The 23,998-nt window shown below is 36.7% G+C and overlaps 1 protein-coding gene across 1 annotated transcript in view; it reads right to left on the bottom strand.

The window, feature by feature from the left end:
* The window catches only part of FOCAD (focadhesin), a 304,027-nt gene that overhangs the window by 116,791 nt on the left and 163,238 nt on the right, over nt 1–23,998 (bottom strand). The window contains exons 16-17 of the mRNA XM_061200467.1: nt 4,609–4,743; nt 735–785 (exon numbers count right to left, since the gene is read on the bottom strand). Coding sequence (XP_061056450.1) covers nt 735–785; nt 4,609–4,743 — 186 coding nt within the window. The remainder of the gene's footprint in view (nt 1–734; nt 786–4,608; nt 4,744–23,998) is intronic.

Raw genomic sequence — 23,998 nt, 5'->3', positions numbered from 1 at the left:
AGTACGAGGGTATAGAGTTTGATAGGCCTGGAACTGGACTCTGAGTCTTCGGCTACTGCCCGGGAGAGCTGGCCTTCTGGAATCTAAGCTTTCTCACTCATGAGCCAGGTGGAACATCACCAACACCCTCTGCTCTATACCCCTTGATTGGAAATGACATTCGAAAAATGGAGAGTATACACGCTACTATATATAAAATAGATAACTAATAAGGACCTACTGTACAGCACAGGGAACTCTACTCAGTACTCTGTAAGGGCCTATATGGGAAAAGAATCTAAAAAAGAGTGGCTATATGTATATGTATAACTGAGTCACTTTGCTGTACACCTGAAACTAACACAACATCGTAAATCAGCTATACTCCGATAAAAATTTTTAAAAAACCAAAAACAAACAAACAAAAAATGGAGCGGACTTTTTGTTTGATGTGCTTATCGGTGGGGGAGGGGCAAAGCAGGAAAGAGGAAGGACCTTTAAAAGGAGAGACAATGGCAACAGTCCCTCTTCATATCTGTCAGTGCCACAAAGTAACAAGTGCATTTTATGGTGAAAATGTATTAACTGGCATAAATTTAAGAATACTTTTTAAAACCTAAATTTATTAATAGTCACAATTCTTTTAAAATCAAGAAGGCATCATTTCAAGGGAGTTATATTTTTATCCTAAGAGTCTTATTTCACAGTTCTTTCCCCAGCTTGGCTCTGTTTCACTGACGCCCTTGTGACAGTACCTTGTTTTGAGTGTGGTTCCAGAGGAAGCTGAGGACTTGAACTTTAAAATTCTGAAAAATCAACAAACAACAGAATAAAATTTTAAGACAAAGATAAAATTGAGAGTAAACAATCTGAAGTAGCAAATGTGGAAATTAAATCTCTTTAAAAATTATACCACTAGTAACTGACCTAATCTGTACTTATCCATCATTCATAAAATGAAAATACTCAGACTCATCCTCTAAACATATGGATATGCTAAATGAGGTGAGATTTTAAGATTATTAAATTTAGAAACCTAACCATTTCTTACTGACCTCTCAAGTCTTAGTACAAATGTCACTCTCCTTTTTCATGCCTCTATTCCTAACCCCCTACCCAGAAGAGAGCTCTCCCTTCTCTAAGCAGCCATATGGCACATGGCACAATTTAGCATCTAATGTGATTATCTGTGTATGTGGTCAACTCCCTACTAGCTTGTACACTCCTTAAAGCAGTGGCTGTCCTTCTCATTTCAAAGGCCAGTACATAAAGAATATAAAGCCCAATTCCTCAAATGACAAATATTTAATAAATAATTGAGCATAAAAAGCCATTTGTCTTCCAACACTCAATGTCTTCTTAATTTCAGCCACATCTAACTTCTTGCCCTGCTAAATCATATGAGGTTCTTCTATACCTCCTTGTGTTTGCATATTCTCTTAAAAACATCAATGAAAAGCAACATTTTATTAATTCTTCACGATCCTAGTCTAATAGCACCAACTAAATAAGGTTTCCTTAGATTTCTCCTAAGAATGCTTGTCACTTCCACCACCACACTCTCGTAGCCCTTTGAGTAACTGTACTCAACAAATGTTATTATAATTATTATTGCTTATGTCTATATCCTTTACCAACTTTTGAGCTTTCAGAAGGCAGGGACTGACAACATGGTATAATGGAAAAATATAGCCTTGGAGCCAGAAAGTCCTGGGTTTAGAAAACAGCTTTCACTTAGAAACTACAGTGTTGGGCTTCCCTGGTGGCGCAGTGGTTGAGAATCTGCCTGCTAATGCAGGGGACACGGGTTCGAGCCCTGGTCTGGGAAGATCCCACATGCCGCAGAGCAACTAGGCCCGTGAGCCACAACTACTGAGCCTGCGCGTCTGGAGCCTGTGCTCCGCAACAAGAGAGGCCACGATAGTGAGAGGCCCGCGCACCGCGATGAAGAGTGGCCCCCGCTTGCCGCAACTAGAGAAAGCCCTTGCACAGAAACGAAGACCCAACACATCCAAAAATAAATAAATAAATAAATAAATTTAAAAAAAAAAAAAAAAAGAAACTACAGTGTTGGTTCAGTTACTTGTCTTGCATGTAGCAGATACTCAATAAATATTTGTTTAATGAATGGATAGACCTCTCAAAACCTCAGATTCTTTTGCTATAAAATGAAAAATAATAACTTCCTATCAGATATTAGAACTAATTGACATAAAGTAACTGGAAGAGCTCTGGGGAATGTAATAACTACTTAAAATAGTGTCTATTATTGTTTATTAGTATCTCTAAGGCCTAGCACAGTTCTAATAAATATATTCCGAGTCAATGAATGAATTATCAAGCACTTTGCAAAGCAATTCAGAAAATATACAAATTGAAACATGGACTCTATTTTCAACAAGCTTATATTTTAATGGAGAAAATATATGTATACATATACCTGTAGTATAAAATAGAAATAAATGTTCTTAAGACAGTATAGATAAAGAACTTTGGGAGCAATAGACTCCTGTTGAAGAAAAATTCTCAAAGGATGGGATAACTTAAACCAATTCTTTATTTCCTAAAATAGACTTTAAAATTAGCGGTGAAAAAGAAAGTAATTCTAGACAGAGAGAACAACATGAACAAAGGAAAAGCAATAGAAAAATTTGGAAGTGGAGAAGGAATCTACAATGGTTTGGTTTTCCTGGAGTGCAGGAGGCGGAAAAGCAGAATGAGGCCAATTCTAAAAGACCTTATTGGCTCCATATAAAGAAACTGGACTTCACTTTTGGTAAACACAAGGCATTTGAGGTGACTAGGGATAGCAATGACCTAAGAAATGTTTTGGGAAAACTATATTCAATTTGGGCTTACATACAAACAAACTCTAAGCAGTTAATAGAAAACAAATTATTTAAACACACACAGGAAGAGAAAGGAGGAGGGAGGGAGAAAGGAAGGGAAGGAGGGAGAAAGTGGGGGAGGTGGGGAGAAAGGGAGAGACAGAGAGAGAAAGAGAGACAGAGTGACAGATTGGAGAGGGGTCTTCTCTACGTTTCTTTACTTCTGCTGCCAAGTGGGCTCTGGTCACTGAAGAAATCTCCCAACTAGGAGGAAACTGATGGATAAAATGGTCCCAAAGCCATCTATCTGAACAACAGAGGAATCCTAATGTTATTATAAGCATGAAGATAAACCAAAATAAAATGTCACTGAAAAGGAATGTAAAATTTGAAGGAAAAAAATAGTCCAAAAGACAACTTACAGCTTACCAATGTAAGCAAACAAAAAACACACAAGCCACTTCATAAATTCAATGTAATAAAAACTGAAAGAACAAGCAATACAAAGGTATATGAGTTCAGCCCTTGAAGACAGAAAATAAATATACGTATCACTGCATACAAAGTCCTTATTTTGTGTTTTAGTCTGGGCTCCTTATCAGTAGCCTGGCAGACTTTCTGACAACATAGGGTATGTACCCACGAACAGTGGCCATAAAAAAGACTGTTGGTGAACTATATACTCTAGGAGTCTCGAATTGATTCTTTTTTTAATACCCCAAAACAAAAGCCCAAATGTGAGAATAAACTCACAATATCCTGTATTGGTTCATTCATTCATTCAACAACTAGGTTCTGAATATACATTATGTACCATGCTAGGTATTGTGTCCTTGGTAAGGACAAATTTGACTTTATTCACTGTGTAGCATTTAGAATGATTAGAAGAAGTATTATCCTACAATCCTGTCTTATCATGTGATCTAAAACAAGTAAGGGACTATTCTTGGAATCCTACAGAGGGTCAGTTTATCAAAGTCTGTGAAGCACTAAATCAAACTAAAGGTTCACCAAGACTTCAAGTGGAAATCAATTGAGGCTCTTTGAAGGAAAAGTCAATAAAAAGGTGAGCTTGAAAGGGGATATGGCTACAAAAGTGGAGATATAAATGAATCTGCCACCCTCTCATTTCATTCAAAGAAGAGATAACAAAGAAAATGTTAAACAGAAATACATCAATCTTATAGCAAAACATCTTCCACCAAGTGTTTCAATTCATTACAATGACAAACACTGCCTAGTTCATAAAATTATTTTCCTCTCCTAGGACAGGTTGATTTTACAATCGCCTTCATTGAAGAGTATACATGAAAAGCAAAGCTATATATAGAAAATGTAAACTAACACGTAAAAAATCAAATCTCTATGCCTAAGCTAGAAAAAAACCACAAATGACACTATGTCTATACTACTGAGAAGTCTGCCCTGCCTTACTAAAGCCTTTGTAACACTTTTTAGAATTTAAAACACCAACAAAATGCATTTAAACTGTTGGCCTCATGAATTCCATTATTTTAGAAACACTATTTTAACATACGGGCTTTTAAAAATCTTGACTATACTTTCATAATAAAAACTTGGCATCCTTCACGTAAATAAATCTCAAAGACAGAGGACTGATAAGGGTGGATATCCTCCTACTCCTAGGAGTCCATAAAGATATCAACATGTTCACAGAACAAAAAGTGCTAAATGATTTTTGGCAAACAAAGGATTACGAATATTTTTTTCCAAAAGTTATGATAAAGCACATGTCTTCCCAATGTAGAAACAGACAATTTACTGAGCTCTGAATGCATACCTCATATTCAGCTGTATTGACTGTTAAGGAAGGAACCAGAGAAAACAGTTCACTGAGGGTCTTCAAAATGAGAGGTCTCATGTCACAACTCAGCTTTGGGGAGAGAGCATTCCAAGTGGAGCGAATACAAACCACCTGTGAAGCAAATACAAAAGTCAATGCCTAACAAAATCCCAGCTCATATGACGCCGTTAGTAAAGAGTACTGTCTTTCATTATAAGGAAACTTAAGAACAAGAACACTCCTAGCAGTTAAGATCTGATAAATCAACACCCCTCAAAAGAAATTATTTAAACTAATATAAACTGTTGTTGAAGAAGATCCAGCCTGCCTCACACAACTGCTTTTTTACTTTATTTTGGTTAACCAAAGAAGCAAAGCTTTGTCGCTCTCCTTCATGCACAAATACACACAAAATTCACTCCAGGTTAGCTACAAACATTGTTGAATAGCCATTCTCTGAAACCAAGAAGGGTAAGATAATGCTAGAACATTTCTAAATCCAGGTATTCACAGTTCTCATAGTTTTCCAGTCTTGCTGAAACTGTATCACCACTCAGAAAATCGGGATGTTAGCATATATAAATCAAACACTCTCAAATCATCTTACAAACTTCTAAATGAGGTAGGTGAATAATTTTATTATTTAAAATAATAACTTAAGACTTTGTTTAAAAAGCAATTTCAGATTTTTAAGAGGCTGTTAAATGCTAAAATAAAACTAACAAAAATGTTATTGTTAGCTTGACCCAATTCCCTTAAACCAAGTATTCTTAAGCCATTTCAAGATCTGGTTTTAAGGATATTCAAATATCTTCTTAAGTTCAATTCCAACTACAATGGATGATTTCTTCACTTACAGATATTTGATTAAAATTTTAAAACTCAGGCAGGAAGAGTGGCAACACAGATCAATCAGATAGAGTTTAACAAGGATTAATCTTTCTAAACCACTACAATCTCTTCTCTTAAGCTTCAATTAACACACACAATTTATCTTCATCTACAAACATAAATTATTTAGGAAACACTACATGAGTTAACAAGTGAAAAGATGTCAAAGATAAATGAATAATATATATTTAAAGACACAGATTAAGGAGAGACTCAAAGAAAACAGCAGAAAGAGTATCTCAGAAAACTTGGATTCAGTGCTTTTGCTCTTATTTTCCACTTTCCGTGAAACAACAGAAAAATGTTCTTTGACTTGGGATCCACTACAAATTTGGATTCCACTAGCATTCACTAAGGGCAGTACTGTCAGGCATGACAGTAGGTACATTTATACAAAGTAGCTCTAATATTACAAATCATCAGTATTTGAAATAAAAAAGAAACCAATTCTTTAAAAGCTATCAATTCAACATCGAGTATATACCCAGAATAGCATACAGCACTAAGAGGAACAATAAAATACAAAACATAATCTAACCCTTCAAAGAACTTACCACCGTATCAAAAAGGAAGAGAAATGTCTGTAATTCTAAATCATTGGGAAACAAAAGGTGCATGATTAGATTTTGAACTATTTTCAACAGAAAACAGTTTCAGGAGGAACCCAGGGAGGAAAGCTATTTCAGTGGGTGGGAGTCATTACAGTATCAGGAGGCAAAAAGTCTAGAGATGGGACTTGAAGAAGGAATGGAAAGAAATCAGGCAGACATCCCACAAGGAAATGGAAAGCATAAGTCAAACACAAATAAAGCAAGCTGTAGACATAAAAAGCACGAGTCCTGGTGAAGCAAGGCTGATGGATCAAAGAGTACCTAGAATACCAAAGCAGTTTGGATCAGAATCAAAAGGAAAAGGAAGCCGCCAGAGATTTCTGAGTTGGGGAATAAACTAAATTCAAATACTATTTTTGAAAGAGTCTTCTGATAGTCTTATAGCCAAACTCAAAGCAGTCATGAACCTCTCTAATTCCTATTTGTCAGTAGTCCCTAACATAAAGAGCCTCAAAAGTTTTCCAAAAATCGTATGCTCAATATACTCACTAATTATCCACGCTTTCTCCTCACTTTAAATTCCTATCTAATTCCAACCTACGTTGTTCCAAGACAGTTCAAATCTCAATTCTACAATTAACTTTTCTCTTACAATTCAGGCCCTCACTTTATCCCTTCCTTTCCTCTAACTTCTAGCACTTAAAACTCTGTACTACCCAACTTAGCATTTAATTCCATACTGCCTGGTATTGTTCACTATTTTTGTGAATATAAATTGTCTTCTCAAGTAGATATTAAGTTCTGTAAAGACAATGACCACATCTTACAGTTCTCAACCACCGCTCCCCCCCACTCACCTACCACAGTAATAACTATATCAGATTATTAGTAGTTATCAACTACTGATGGTACTGGAGCCTGAGGAATGGTAAATCTGAGATAGAGAATAAAAGAATTAAAAGGACTTGGAGAATGAAGTGAGATGATTTGGGCCTAGAGACCTGGGTGAATAAAAAGAAACATAATTAAATGGAGGGGAAACCGGAAGAAGGAGCACCTTTGCAGGAGATGGGGGATGGATATGTTTAATTGGAGCGGATGGAAAGACATCTAGAAAGAAATATCGTGCAGGCACGAGGGAAAAAGGACTGTAGCTCAGATGTAAGGTCTGCTAACAACAGCTTTGTCATTCAAACATTTCTGTAAATCAAAATACCAGGAGGAAGTATGGTCTCATACATGTTCTGATGCACTTTGCAGATCAACAAAAAAGATCTCTGGCCACCAATTATGGGAGTACAAAAAGGGCTTGCCCTGTCCATGGATGTTGGGTGGGGAGTGAGGCTATATCCTCTAAGTATTTTCAAAGGTTTACTTATTTTTTTAAAAGTCTTCTTCCTAGAAAGTTTGAAAACCAGTGCCTGAAATGGTACTCTACATGTGGAATATGAGAAGATATTCCAGAATTCCAGCCATGAATTGTGCCTTAAATGTAAGCAAGGTATACCTGCAGGGAACATACGTAAATCCAGGCTTGCCTATACATAATCAGGAGCAGAGAAGCCTCTAATAAAGAAGGCTGCTTCCTTTGACCTTCCCAACCCTGGGCTATTCTTGACTAGATCTTAGAGATCTTCCAGCCCTGAGGGCTTTGGATTCAACCTATTACTATCTTGCTATGTCCATCTCCTAGACCCCTGTGGATTTGATCCACCAGCCTGTTGACCTGTGCAATCTGTCGTATTATATCAGATTAGTCAAGCTCATGTTCCTGGTCTTTACTGGCTTGTTTCAGCTCTACTGTTTATTACCCAATGACTTGTCTGTTTTCAAAAAATAGACTGACTTCTGGCTCCAACAACATGATGGGCCATACTTGAAATGACTGATAAAGAAGAAAATTCTTTTATATATAGCTGAGCCGAAAAGGAAAAATGGGGGTGGGGTTAATTACCCAGTGCCAGAAACATAGAGGGAAATACCTGCATTGTGGTATTGAAAGGAAGTTGTCAGTTTCCATAACCTAATAGCTTGAGTTTAAATGTCCACATGGTAAGAGGAGATACTGCCTTTATCCTATAGATGGAAGGGAGTCAGAACTGAGACCCCCAGATAAAACCAGCACCCTTGAAGGGCTGCACCCTAGTGTAATGGTTGGACTAGAAATCAATGAGCTGAGAAATTAACAAAAAATGGCAGTGAGCTGGGGGCACCTGGACCACTCTCAAAAAGCACTCCCATAATACATAACCCAAATGATTTGCACAGAAAAATAAAATCAAATAAGCCACACTAAAAATAAGTTTATATGTCTATACATTATGATATGACTGTTTAAAACCAAAGGCAAAGAGACAATCTTCAGAGATAAACGGGAGAAAATACAGGCTATCTACAAAGGAGCAATTTAGAGTAATAACAAACTTTTCAAAATTAACAAGAAGAAAAGACAGTGCATTAAGATCTTAAAAGTGCTAACAGCCTACAATACTAAATCCACAGGAAACTATCAGCCTACAATACTAAATTCACAATTCAACAGTATCAGCCTACAATACTAAATCCTATGATACTAAATCCACAGAAACTATCAGCCTACAACACTATCAGCCTACAATACTAAATCCACAATTCAACATTAAGGGCAAAACAAGCAAAAACAAATAAAATAGAAGGAAAACTATCAGCTTACAATACTAAGTCCACAATTCAACAGTAAGGGCAAAGCAAGCAAAAACAAATAAAATAGAAGGAACAATACCTAGGTATTATGCATATATAGCATATGAATATTTACCGACAAATGACTCAGAACATCTTGCTTAGTTTGTCAATGAGACTTTGGAGAATTCATTCCATTCTGAATGCTTACGTTATGTATATTTTGTTGCCATTTTTGTTTCTTGGGGAGAATGATACTTTTTCCATGTTATTCTTCCACAGGAACCTTAGCGACACTAAATAGCACAGATTACGAAGATCCGATGCAACATGATATACTGTAAAGAGCACATGACTAGAGTCAGAAACCCCAGGTTCTCCCATTTGGTAGCTGTGGGACTATGGCAAAGTCATTAATCTCCTTCAATCTGTGTCCGCAGCTGCAAAATGGAAATAATATTACTAACACCTGCTCTATGTATAGCACAAGGTTAACGGTAAAGGCAATACTGAGGCAATTGTATGCAAATGTGCTTTATACAGTGTAAAAGAAGCTTGCCAATGGAAAAAATAATGAATCGCAAAAGAATCAGAGTCTTTGCTTCAGTTCTTGAGCTGTAAGAATGAATTTGTTTCCTCGCAGAGGAACAGATAGCTATCTTCTAATTTTACCTCCAAAAGGTATTTCTAGAAATTCCCAAGAAGAGCCTACTCCTTTTGTCCTGATGCTTTACTCCAACAGAGGGAAAGCTTTTTAAAAACATTTAGGCTATGAAAACCGCCTTATTTGCCCTTTTCATAATGAAGGTAAAAGAAACTGCCTTCACAATTAGAGGACTCAAGTCATCACCATGCAGTGAAGCCCTCTTAAGCTAATTCAGCACACACAATTCATAAAACAGGATGCTTCTGTTACCAAAATACAATAACATGGGATAAGAGGGAGTTTAAGGAGCCATAATCAATGGAGCAGAAACAATGGGAAAAATAACATTCTTTCTTATTCTAATAATATAGGGTTATAGGTTATAGGTATAAAAAAATTACTAGCACAGGTTTATTTAAGCAATTTCACAGTCTTTTAATGTCTGAGACTAGTGTATTATCAAAGCAGTGTTATAAAAAAAAATAGGAATAAATATTGAGTTGCCTTTTTTCAAGTCCCTTATAATCTAAAGGACAGTAATTCTGATGATTAGAGTTGCTCAACTTCTGTACTGTTGATGGCAAATAGTGTAAAGGCACATATCTAAATCCCAAATTGTGGCTTAATGAATCAAAAGTATGTGTACTTGATGTGGTAAAGCTACTCTCATACTAACAATCCCTAATATCACAATGCCATTTCTAAAGGAGGCATGACAGAAAAACTGTTTGGCAGTTTGTAGTACAGACTTATAATTCTAATATCTGAATAGAAGAGGCTTGGAACTGTATAAGCGCTACAAGTAAAAACAGAAAGGCATTTACTAAACAGACTGATCTAGATTATCAAGCCACCCAAGGGAATCACTACTCAGCGGCCTGGGATTTTAGGTTTCTCTTTTATTCCGCCATGTCAGAAGCTGCAGCTTCCCTGAGACACCTCCCCCTACAGGGAACAATATCTTCCAATGTAAACTCCATTGATTTCTCTGCAGGAACAGAAAGAATGACAAAAGAGCTCCCTGCAGGGACGTTCAGTTTTCATTTTTGCTAGATTCTGTCTGGATTAATTATCTATTTCATGTTGGACACTCTCCTGGCATGAACTAGCAAACTGACAGTAAGAATGTGTCAGAAATATCCTTTGACAAGAAAATTAGTGCTTTATTCCCCCAAATAACCAGAGGGATTTTTTGTTAAAAAGGCCAGTTCCTTCCCCTGTTCAGATAAATGGAATTTAGACTCCAAAGTAAAAAAAGAAAAATGACAGAAATTCAATCAAAATAGCTTAAACCCCCCCACCCCCCCAAAAAAACTGCTGAAAAGTTGTTCAGCAGATAAAAAATTAAAAGCAAAGCTTTTGCACAGCAAAGGAAACCATCGCTATAACAAAAAGACAACCTACGGACTGGAGAAAATACTTGCAAATGATGCAACCAACAAGGGCTTAATTTCCAAAATATACAAACAGCTCATACAACTAAATAACAAAAAAACAAACAACATAAAAAATGGGCAGAAGAATTAAATAGACTTTTATCCAAAGAAGACATACAGATGGCTAATAGGCACATGAAAATATGCTCAACATCATTAATCATTAGAGAAATGCAAATCAAAACTACAATGAGATATCATCTCACACCAGTCAGAATGGTCATCATCAAAAAATCTAGAAACAATAAATGCTGGAGAGGGTGTGGAGAAAAGGGAACCCTCTTGTACTGTTGGTGGGAATGTAAATTGATACAGCCACTATGGAGAACAGTATGGACATTCCTTAAAAATCTAAAAATAGAACTACCATACGACCCAGAAATCCCACTACTGGGCATATACCCTGAGAAAACCATAATTCAAAAAGAGTCATGTACCAAAATGTTCACTGCAGCTCTATTTACAATAGCCAGGACATGGAAGCAACCTAAGTGTCCAGCATCGGATGAATGCATAAAGAAGATGTGGCACATGTATACAATGGAATATTACTCAGCCATAAAAAGGAACGAAACTGAGGTATTTGTAGTGAGGTGGATGGACCTAGAGACTGTCATACAAAGTGAAGTAAGTCAGAAAGAGGAAAACAAATACCGTATGCTAACACATATATACGGAATCTAAAAAAAGAAAAAAAAATGGTCAGAAGAATCTAGGGACAAGATGGGAATAAAGATGCAGACCTACTAGAGGATGGACTTGAGGATACGGGGAGGGAGAAGGGTAAGCTGGGACAAAGTAAGAGAGTGGCATGGACATATATACACTACCAAACGTAAAATAGATAGCTAGTGGGAAGCAGCCGCATAGCAGAGGGAGATCAGCTCAGTGCTTTGTGACCACCTATAGGGGTGGGATAGGGAGGGTGGGAGGGAGGGAGATGCAAGAGGGAAGAGATATGGGGACATATGTCTATGTATAACTGATTCACTTTGTTATAAAGCAGAAACTAACACACCATTGTAAAGCAATTATACTCTAATAAAGATGTTAAAAAAAAAAAAGAATTATTAAAAAAAAATTCTTCCAACAAATAGAAGTCCAGCACCAGATGGCTTCACAGGTGAATTCTATCAAACATTTAGAGAAGAGCTAACACCCATCCTTCTCAAACTCTTCCAAAAAATTGCAGAGGAAGGAACACTCCCAAACTCATTCTACGAGGCCACCATCACCCTGTTACCAAAACCAGACAAAGATACTACAAAAAAATAAAATTACAGACCAATATCACTGATGAATATAGATGCAAAAATCCTCAACAAAATACTAGCAAACAGAATCCAACAACACATTAAAAGGATCATACACAATGATCAAGTGGGATTTATCCCAGGGATGCAAGGATTCTTCAATATACGCAAATCAATCAATGTGATACACCATATTAACAAATTGAAGAAGAAAAACCATATGATCATCTCAATAGATGCAGAAAAAGCTTTTGACAAAATTCAACACCCATTTATGATAAAAACTCTCCAGAAAGTGGGCATAGAGGGAACCTACCTCAACATAATAAAGGCCATATATGACAAACCCACAGCCAGGGCTCACATTTAGTACATAAGTGAAAGAATGAAGAATTAAGTTATAACAATTAACCATGTTTTTCAAAACAAATATCAAGATATATGAATAATTCATATCTTATGTAGAAAAAAGTATAGGTAAAGCAGCACTACCATATAATGCAGGGAGGAGTCCAACAGGAAGAAATCTTTACAGATGGTAATTATATACCCTTGGGATAGCAATTTCATTTCTAAAAATTTATTCTTAGAAATAACTAGAGGTGAGTGCTAAGGATAGCTCTCAGGATGATCATCACAGCACTGAAGATGATAAAAAAAATTGAAAACAAACAAGATATCCATCAATAGAAGATTGCTAAAAGTATGAAAAATGCAATGTACAATGAAATACTACGTAGGCATAAAAAATACGTGTGTACACATGCCAGGAAAAGATGTACACAGTATATTAAGATGAAAAAATCAGGTTATACTAAACAGTATGCTCAATACAATCTCATTTTTTAAAAATCCATAGATATACACGTACGTATAGAAAAAGGTATGAAATTATATATAGCAAATTGTTTAGAGTTATGTCTGGATAGTGACATTATGTGCAATTTTTTTGTTTCAAATTTTGCTTATCCTTCTCTTCTAATTTTGAACAACAAACGAGCTGTGCAAGAAAAAATACTGTAAAAACTCAATATTCATATTCTAAAAGTAAAAATTCATTGAGACACTGGGATAGAAAATATGAAATTATAACTTTCCTGGGCAATGCAAGAGGTCTCATAAACAAGCTGTTAAGAACTAGGAATAAAAAGAGCTTATTACACCCCAAAGTAGCTCACAGAAACATAAACAAGGAAACAAACATTTATAGTAAGTTATGCTTAAATACAGAGGGATGCCGTGGGGCAAAGAGGGAAGGACACAAACCTAATGGGTAGGAAAATTTCACAAAGGAGAAACAAATCACTCAATAAACTTCATTATTAACTTAACTAGGAAATGTCCCCCTAATAATAAGAATTTTACTAGCATTCTTAGATTACCTTAAATTCACTAAACTTTTCTAACAGAACTTATACTCCTGCTTTGTAGGATTTATCACAACTGCAAATAAGTAGCTGTACCACAAATGGTAAAGTATCATCTGCTCTGGGCCCCCAACTTAGAATGAAAGTTTCCTGAGGGTAAGAACTATGTCTCTCCTTTACATCATTGTATCTCTAGCATCACATGGTGCCTTGTGCACAGTAGACACACAATTTTAGTTGAATAAATAAATATAAATAAAAACGGTCAGTTTATCCTTTCCTCCATAGGTTTGGATCAGAAAGCAGGTTGTGTTGCCTGGCCCAAGGACGTCTTCCACCTGAAACTTAGAATCAGGCCCCTCTTTAATACTGTTCTGCAACTGCTGACTCTAAACCCTAGCCAATCCTAAGCAGTTCTTTAGTTTTCTGTGGTTAAATGCAAACTCTCTTGCTCTCTATATCTCTAAGCTGTTCTTCTTCAGCTCCTTTTATTTACCAAGTGGCATTAGGCTACAGCTTTTCCCTCCCTTTAGGGGTAGAAATGGGCAAGGGAGTGGGGGATGGGAAAAGCAGTGACAAATTAATTACATCATATGATACAGAATAAAAGGCAAGGGATTAGCCTTGTTTTTAAATCCCAGCTCTACCTCTTCTTAGCTCCATGCCCTTGGGAAAATTACTTGTACTTTGCAGGTCTTAGCTTATTCACGTATAAAATAAGGACAAGACCACCAAACTCATAGAGATGTTGTAATAATTAAATAATGTATGTCATATACTTAGTGTAGGTGCCTTGACAGCAAGAGGCACTCAATAAATGGAATAGCTGTTTTCCTTGTTTTTGTGGTTGTTACATAATGATATTTGTTCCTAAACTACTCATTAAATTCCTCTCAGTGAATGATATATCCTAGTTTCTTTTAGAGTCAGGTCCCTACTCCTTCAAAGCATTTTCATATCATGTAACAAAACAAAATCTGAGAAAAAGAGTTGTCTTTAGTAGATCTCTTCATAATGATGGCTTGTTGCGCCACCTTTGTAAGACATCTTAACATAAGGTCCACTGGAGCATCCTCTAGACCAGTGACATATAAGCATGATCATTTGTACATCTCTACTGGTAAAAAAAAAATTCAGCACACCAGCATATATATATATTTATTTTATACACATGAACTACAGGAATGAAAATATTATGCAAAGTAGGAAAATCTAAAACAATTGTTCTTACTAAAAAAAATAAAACATGTTTAAGTTCAAAACCGTTTAAACCTCTATGTAATACAAATATCTTTTAGGGACACACTCAATCTCAGTATAAAATATTGTAAATGATATAATCTGCCAATAAGCACGTGAAAAGATGCTCAACACCATAAGTCATTAGGAAACTGCAAATCAAAACCACAATGAGATACCACTTCATACCCAATAGGATGGCTATAATAAGACAGACAATAACAAATGTTGATAACGATGTGGCAAATGTGAACGCTCACATATTGCTGGCAAGAATGTAAAATGGTACAACCACTTGGAAAAATAGTTTGGCAGTTCCTTGAAAAGTTAAAAATAGTTATCATAAAACCCAGAAATTCTATTCCTAGATATATATCAAGAGAACTGAAAGCATAAGTCCACGTAAAAACTTGTACACAAATGTTCATGGCAGCATTATTCATAATAACTAAAAAGTAGAAACAACCCAAATGTCCATCAACTGACGAATGGATTAACAAAATGTGCTACAGCCATTCAATGTAATACTATAGAGCCATAAAAAGGAATGAAGTTCTAATGAAACTTGAAAATATGCTAGGTAAAAGAAGCCAGACACAAAAGGGCATATACTATATGATTCCATTGACATGAATTGTCCAGAATAGGCAAATCCATAGAGACAGAAAACAGTTGCCAAGGACTTTAGGAAGATGGGAATTGAAAGTGACTACTAATGGGCTTGGGGTTTCTTTGAGGGTTGTACTAGTTTCCTATGGCTGCTGTAACAAATTACCACAAACTTAGTGGCTTAACACAACATAAACTGATTCTCTTACAGTTCTGGAGGCCAGAGTCCAGGTGAGTCTTATGAGGGTAAAATTCAAGGTTACCTCTAGAGGCTCTGGAGAAGAATCTGTTTCCTTGCCTTTTCTAGTTTCTAGAAGCTGCCTGCATTCCTTGGTTCATGATTCCTCCCTCACATCATCACATCACCTTTTCTTCTGTTTCAGTTGTCACATCACACTTTCTCTTCTCTGTAGTCAAATCTCTCTGTCTCCTTCTTACAGGGACACTTGTGATTACATTTAGGATACCACTCAGATAATCCAGGATAATCTACCCATCTCAAGGTCCTTAACTTAATCACATATGCAAAGTCCCCTTTATGATATAGCGTGACATTCATAGGTCCCAGAGATTAGGACCTAGATATATTTGGGGGCCATTATTCAGCTTACCACAGGAATGATTTAAAAATGCTTTGATAGGGGCTTCCCTGGTGGTGCAGTGGTTGAGAATCCGCCTGCCAATGCAGGGGACACGGGTTCGAGCCCTGGTCTGGGAAGATCCCACATGCTGCAGAGCAACTAAGCCCGTGTGCCACAACTACAGAGCCTCTGCTAGAGCCTGTGAGCCACAACTACTGAGCCTGCACACCTAGAGCCCGCGCTTTGCAACGAGAAGCCACTTCAGTGAGAGGTCCGTGCACCACAATGAAGAGTAGCCCCCGCTCACGGCAACTAGAGAAAGCCCGTGCGCAGCAACAAAGACCCAACGCAGCCAAAAATAAAATTAATTAATTAATTAATTAAAATGCTTTGATAGTGATGGTTGATGAACAGCTTTGTGAATATACTAAAAATCACTGAACTGTACACTTTAAAAGAGTGAACTTTATGATATGTGAATTATATCTCAATAAAGCTGTAACTTTCTTAAAAAGACACTGTTGTCAGAAAAATATAGCTATTACATGGCTCAAAAAATAAAAGGCAAATAATTTGTGTATAGTTGTCCTCAGGCATACGTAAAGGAATGAAGAAATTCCATAAAGTCAAGGTTAACGGTGCTTCAGATAAACTTCTCAACAATCCATATCTGGAATCAGCGTGTCTAAGAAAATGACACAACCCCATATACATATATATGTATATATATACACACATACACATATACATATATTTTACATATATGTATGTAAATATCTATAAAATGACACTATATATATGTGTATGTGTGTATGTATGTATATATCCTATAAATGCATTTAACTCATACGTATAAACTGTAATGGATTGCCATATTCTAACAAAGGAGAGATGATGGTACAACCAGTCTTCACTGTGGAACTCCCACTCTTCCTTTAGGATACCTAGCTACTCTAGGTGATACATGACCATCTGATGGAAGTGCAAGTAAAGAAACCATCAATCCATATATTAAATATTATTTGAGCCTAATTTTACTATTTTTTGAGATAAAAGATAAATAAGAAATAGTCTAATATCTTCTTCCCATACCTCATGGCTGGGCTTATACACAAAACACTTTAGAGACTGCTGCTCTTGACAATGCTCCCAAACTTCACTGGATATCAAAGTCACTGGGGAACTCATTAAAAAATAGAGAGCCTAGGCTTCATCTCTAGAGATTCTGATTTCATAGCTCAAGTTATCCAAAAACTTTTGAAGACCTTACTCTACACACTAGAAATCACTGCCATTCATTTTTCTATGAAGTCCATAACTTAGACAGAGTAGCTGAGGCAAACAAGTGAAAGAGAAGGAAATACACTCTAACTGAAGCTGTAGGTGTAACATGATGAAACAAAGTCAATGACATTCTTTTGTTTGACCTGTTTTCGACAATTTCAGATCAAAGTCATATGACCCTGTCAATTGTTTAAGCAAGTTAATTGTTCAAATGACCACTTACATAAGTAGAGGCAGTGTGCCATGGCTCTGAAGCCAAAAGAATGGTACCTCTGAGAATATCTTACTCATAACTGTTGAATTAGAACCTAGAGCAACAGGTTCCATCATACTACTATGAGAAGATCTAAGCCCAGCTTTTAATAAAGCTCAAAAGCCAGACAACAGGTCCTATATGGTATGAAGTCATCTGAATCACAAAAGATAAGTAATATATACTGAAAACATTAAAAAAGGCATTAGAAAGACAGCCAATTAATAGTACAGTCCACAGACTTGAACAAATCCTTTTCTGTCAACTCTGAAAAGTCTCTCCAACTTAAAACTAAAGAACCTTAAAACAAAATGTATACATTATCTCCTTTAAATACTACTTCTAGATTTGTATGCATGTTAAAGAGGCATTCCGAGTAATTCTGTACCTATGCAAAGATTTACCAAAGGCTTACTGTCTTAATTCCCAATACTTCCTACGCCTTTCACTAACACATGATTTTAGTCATCTAATCAAAGTGAAGACTAATCTGGCAACATTCCAGTATTTCTGGAAATGAGTCTCTCAGCGATATTTTATCTTGGGCAATGAGAGGGTAAGATCAACACATTTATATAGCATGGAGATGAGTTTAAACACCACAGATAACAATGCCATTTTTGATAAAAGTTTAATTCTAGGTTCACTTATGGGTATATGATGAATAAGCTTTTTAAAAATTCTAGGTCACTTAAGGGTATATGCAAATTTCTTGGAAGGTACCAAAATAATGCTTTCAATCACTTCTCAAAATCCATAGAGCCTTTCAAACATGTAATGTCATTTAATCTACAACCCTCCTTCAATGATTCCCTCTCTACACCCCATGTCCCCATTTACCCCCCAAAGAAAGACCCACCCCTTGTATAAGCTTAAATCAATATATTTGATTCACTGGAATGGCAGAATGGCACACAATTAGCATGATTTTAGTCACGTCATTATTTCTAGCTCAGTGACATTTATTCAGATGATCACAATCTGCAACCACTGAGCCCAGCTCTTCTGATGTTAACTGGCATCATTAAAACCCTCCTAGTATCCAACTTGTTTGATCTTTGAAAGAATGCCCTGCGTTTGTGACTGAGAGCCGGAAACTCACGGCTGGATACCCTGAACAGCGTTCCTGTTTGGTCACAGACTACTCACATCAGTTAATAATCCTCAGAGACCAGGATTCCAATTCAAGACGGAAAACTTTTCATACAAAAATTCTTTAAACACAAACTAAACAGGAAATGGGATTAAAATAATGAACAGGCGGGGAGAAGGAGCTCTTAAATGTCATAACTTCGAAAGTTGAGAATGTAAAATGTTCACAGTGAAGTATCTAAAAGATCATAGCAAATCTGGGTATGGCAAAGGGCAGACAGCAGAGGAGAGAGGACTGAATCATAACAGCAAAAACAGGAAATGATAAAATTTCGAGACCTCAAATTTAAAATTTTCTCTTTTGATTAGTGCTCAACTTTTCATACTCTACAAATACTGTCTGTAAAAAGAAATTAAAACAACCAATTAAATAATAGTTGACTTAAATCTTTTCTATTTAAAGAGAAAAAGCCAATATTTTTATTTTCCCACACATTTCACACGTGTGCTGAATAGCATTCCATTATACAAACCTACCACAGTCAGTTAAAATTTTATTTTGAAAATGAAAAACCATATTTAAAAATCTACTCACAGCGTGACAAAGTAAATGTTATAATGTCCACAAATGTTTAATAAAAGGCAAGTTCCTGCTGTCCTTTTAAAGTTAAAAATAAAGCCAAACTACAACTTTCAACTGCAAAGAGTCATTGTGTAGTACATAAAAAGCTCAGCATGGAAATAGATTCAACAAATGTACAAAAAGCGTTTTCATGCCCAGGAAGAACTGAAGGCATCAAAAAACATGCCCCAACTACAAATAATGTAGAGCTCAGTTCAAAAAGACCAGCAAATTCCTTCTCTAATGCATAGCAAACGAAACTTAATCAACTCCTCTGCAAGGTCGAACAGGCAATCCACCTTCAAATGTCCCCACAAACGAAACATAAAAACAACAAAAGAGGTTCCAGAAAGTAATAAATACTGAATCCACAGTAGGCTACAGAACCCTTACTGTACATAGCTGAGAAAAACTACCGTGGAACAATGGATCACATTTCCATATTGAATTATATTTGTCACACTGAAAAATGCTTAAACAAAATACAGGATTTATACTGGTCATTTTTATACGACACTAACTCCCTAAACCTTCCAAACCCAATCCCACTGAAAACATGAGTCCCACGGAAAATCATTCCCACCCCATGGTGAACTGAAGGAGCAGCTAGACAAAGAGTTGGGATGATGGGAGAGGGCAGGGAGAACTACCTTCCCCCATGATTTCAGAAAATAAATCAATAAAAGAGGATAGAATAGCCAAAACATAACCTTGGCATAGGGTATTTCCGGAAAAATAACTGCTGTGACAAATTGCCTGAAGTGAACTCTTCCAGCGGTCAAGAATCCCCAGGAAAGGCCCCTCCCCTCCTTATCTATTGCTCAATTGTACAATACTCCGCTTTGAAAATATAACACCCTCTTGGAGCTGGGAAAGATGAAAGAGCTTTTCTTCATGATCCTGCAACGCCTATTAATTTTTGCTACAACAGACTCACAGCTGATTAAGAAAACAGAGGGCTAGCACTGCCTCACATTCCCATCTCAGGACTTAAGAGAGAAAAATCTTAAAAGTGAATGAGCCCTCTTTTTCAGTACAATGTATTGATTTTCATTTCTGCACACACCAAAAGCTGTTTCTCTTCCAACTGTGGGCAATTTGTTTAGACTGGAAGTCATTTTCCTCCTTGAAACATCAGAAGCAATGTTATTAGATTCCTATGCAGTTAAAGAATTATCTTTCAGAAATATTATGACTCATTCACCACCACCCAGAGCACAGGTTTAGAAATCAATGGCTGAAGGAGCAAAATTTAAACTGTTCCCAAAGTACACTCACACTTTTATCACAAGTGGAAAAGCAACATGATAGAGTGGAAAAGCACAAGAAGTATAGTTAAACCAAAGAGTATTTGAATCTCCATGTTATCACATATTTATGTTAATCTGGATGTTACTTTGACTTCCCAGACTCATGAGCAAATAGCACCTACATCACAAGATTATTGTGAAGTGCAATATAGAATATAATGGATACCAAATGCCAAACATATTCACTAGCATGAAAAATGCAGCTTTTATAGTTTTGTTTTATTAAAATATAACAGTTCAATGAATCCTGATAATGTATACACTATTGTAACCACCATGCCCATCAAGATGCAGACCATGGAAATATAATATGAGCCACAGGGACTTCCCTGGTGGCGCAGTGGTTAAGAATCCACTTGCCAGTGCAGGGGACACAGGTTCGATCCCTGGTCCAGGAAGATCCCACATGCCGCGGAGCAACTAAGCCCATGAGCCACAACTACTGAGCCCACGTGCCACAACTACTGAAGCCCGAGCGCCTAGAGCCTGTGCTCCGCAACAAGAGAAGCCGCTGCAATGAGAAGCCCGCGCACCGCAACGAAGAGTAGACCCCTCTCGCCGCAACTAGAGAAAGCCCACGCACAGCAACAAAGACCCAACACAGCCAAAAATAAAATAAATAAAATTTTTAAAAAAGAAAAATATAATGTGAGCCACATACACAACTGAAAATTTTCTAGTAACCACACTAAAAAAAGTAAAGGGAGACAGATGAAATTAATTTGAATATATTTTATTTAACCCAATCTATCCAAAATATTATCATTTTATGTAACTGATTCAAAACTATTATCAATGAGATATTTTATATATTATTTCATACTAAGGCTTCGATCTGTTGTATATTTTACACTGGCAACACATCATAATTTGAATTGGCCGCAGTTCAAGTGCTTACTAGTCTCTGTGGCTAACAGCTCTTATATTAGACAGTGCAGATACAGACCACAATCCAGAAAATTTCCTCATGTCCCTTTCTAGTCTACCCTTCTCCCCACTCCAAGTCAACTGCTATGCTGATTTCTACCCTCACAGATAAATTCTGCCTAACCTTGAATTTCATAAAAATGAGATGTATAGACTTTTTGTGACTGGTTTCTTTCACCGAGCATGCTTTTGGGATCAGCCATCTTGCGGCAAGTGGCAGTGGTCCGTTCCTTTTTATCGCTGAATAGCATTCCGCTGTACAAATACAATACCCATTTGGGTTGTTTCCAAATATGCTATAATCAATAAAGCTGAAATGAACACTCTTGTACAAGTCTTTTTGTGGACATGTTTTCATTTAACTCAGGTAAGTATCTAGAAGTGGAAATGTTGGATCATAAGGTAGGTTTATGTTCATCTTTTTAAGAAACTGCCAAATACTTTCTCATAGTGGTTGTATCATTTTATATCCCTGACAGTAATGTATGAGATATCAAATTACTTCATACTTTCTCCAATGGTTGGTATTGTCACTCTTTTTAAGATTAGTGATTTCATTGGTATATATGTTTCCCAACGACCAACAATGTTGACATTTTTCCATGTTTACTAGCCAATCATATGACATCCTTTTTGAAGAGTGGTTTGGAAAGAAGAAGGGAGAGTTGTTGCACAGACAAACTGAGATTACTTATATAAAGTTATTTGTAACATTAAAATAAGGGACGCACTTGCAAGGACTACCTGGGTCAGGCAGATAAGGTAAATCTAAAAGCCAAGGAAAGTGCTGCAAATTAGAGTGCACACTCCTCTGAAGGAGGCTGTTAAATGTTACTTAGTACCAAGTCATCCAGCCCACGTGGAAAAGCAGGCCAGAAGATCTGTAAGATCTTCCTCTCTTATCAAGAGAGGGCAGATACCTGTATTTTTATTTTTAATTAATATTAGAATTAATGTAAAATATTAATCCTATGATAATCAAAGAATATAGGCCATAAGTTTTCAAACTTTGATTTATATAAATGTTAGTGGTTTTTATAAAGACAAACATCCCTAGTATGGTAAACATTAAACCATTCAGAATTGTTACTGATTACTGGTCAAAGATGATACCTATTAAGACAAGGACAGGCAATCTACCAAAGACAGATGACAAAATCATTTCAAGTGGCAAGGCAACAATGCCCCAGAGACAGAAAGAAAAAGTTGGTTAGGGCAGCTCCTGTTTCCTCTTTCCCAGCTAGCCTCCTAAATGACAGAATATATTCTACGGTATTCTTATTCTTCAGTGACTATCCACATTATGTAATTCTAGTAAGAATGAAGGTAACAGCTAATAATACTTCAGTGGCAGTGCCTACCTAGGAGTATATGCATTATTTGGGGAGAGCAGAAGAAAAGATATATGTTGATGGGATATAAAACAGTACAGCTGCTTTGGAAAATAGGTTGGCAGCTACTAAAATGTTTAAACATAGAGTGATATGATCCAGCAATTTCACTCTTAGATATATACCCAAGAAAAATGAAACATATGTTCACACAAGAACTTGAACATGAATGTTCATAGCAGCATTATTCATAATAGCCAAAAAGTGGAAACAACCCAAATGTCCATCAACTGATGAATGGATAAATAAAATGTGGCATAGCCATACAGTGCAATATTACTTACCTATAAAAAGGAATGAAATATTGATACATGCTACAACATGGATGAATCTTGAAAACATTATGTTAAGTAGAAAGCCAGTCACAGAGACTTCCCTCATGGTCCAGTGGTAAAGAATCCACCTTCCAATGCAGGGGACATGGGTTTGACCCCTGGTCAGGGAACTAAGATCCCACATGCCACAGGGCAACTAAGCCAGAATACCACAACTAAGAAGCTCGCATGCCTCAACTAGAGAGCTCGCATGCCACAAACTACAGAGCCTGCGTGCCCTGGAGCCCGTGCACCACAACTAGAGAGAGAAAACCCACCACCACAACTAGAGGGAAGCCCGCATGCTGCAATGAAGAGACCGCGCACCACAACAAAAGATCCCGCATGCCGCAACTAAGACCCGACACAGCCAAAAATATTAATTAAATAAATATTTTTTAAAAAGCCAGTCACAAAAGGCCACATATTGCATGACTTTGTTTACATGAAATGTCCAGAATAGACAAATCTATACAGACAGAAAATAGATTAGTGGCTCCCTATGGCTGGGGGGGGGGGGGGCGTGGGCATGGGGGTATGGAAAGTGTGAAGTTTCTTTTTGGGGTAATAAAAATGTTCTAAAAGTGATTGTGATGATGGATGCACAACTCAGAATATTCAAAAAGTGACTGAATTTTACGCTATAAATGAGTGAGTTGGATAGCATGTGAATTATATCTCAATACAACTGTTTTCATAAAAAGAAAGAAAAACTAAAGATACTAGTGATCCGTAGAGCCTCTTTCTTTTAGTCCTAAACATTCTTTCCCTCTGCCACCTGATGTTGCTGCTTAAAATTTAGAGAAGTATTCCTTTGATGTTGTATCTCTCCTCTGCACTATTTCTGAATTTCAAGTATCAATACATTTAGTGTACTTAACACAGTGCTCTCCCCTACTTAGGCTGTGAGCTCCTAGAAGGCTGAAAATGTCTCATAAATCTTTATGTCCAGAGAGCCTT

The sequence above is a fragment of the Eubalaena glacialis genome, chromosome 9 (assembly GCF_028564815.1).
Source record: "Eubalaena glacialis isolate mEubGla1 chromosome 9, mEubGla1.1.hap2.+ XY, whole genome shotgun sequence".
NCBI lineage: Eukaryota > Metazoa > Chordata > Mammalia > Artiodactyla > Balaenidae > Eubalaena > Eubalaena glacialis.
The sequence above is the reverse complement of the archived record's forward strand: the minus strand, read 5'-3'. Positions and strand labels throughout refer to the sequence as shown.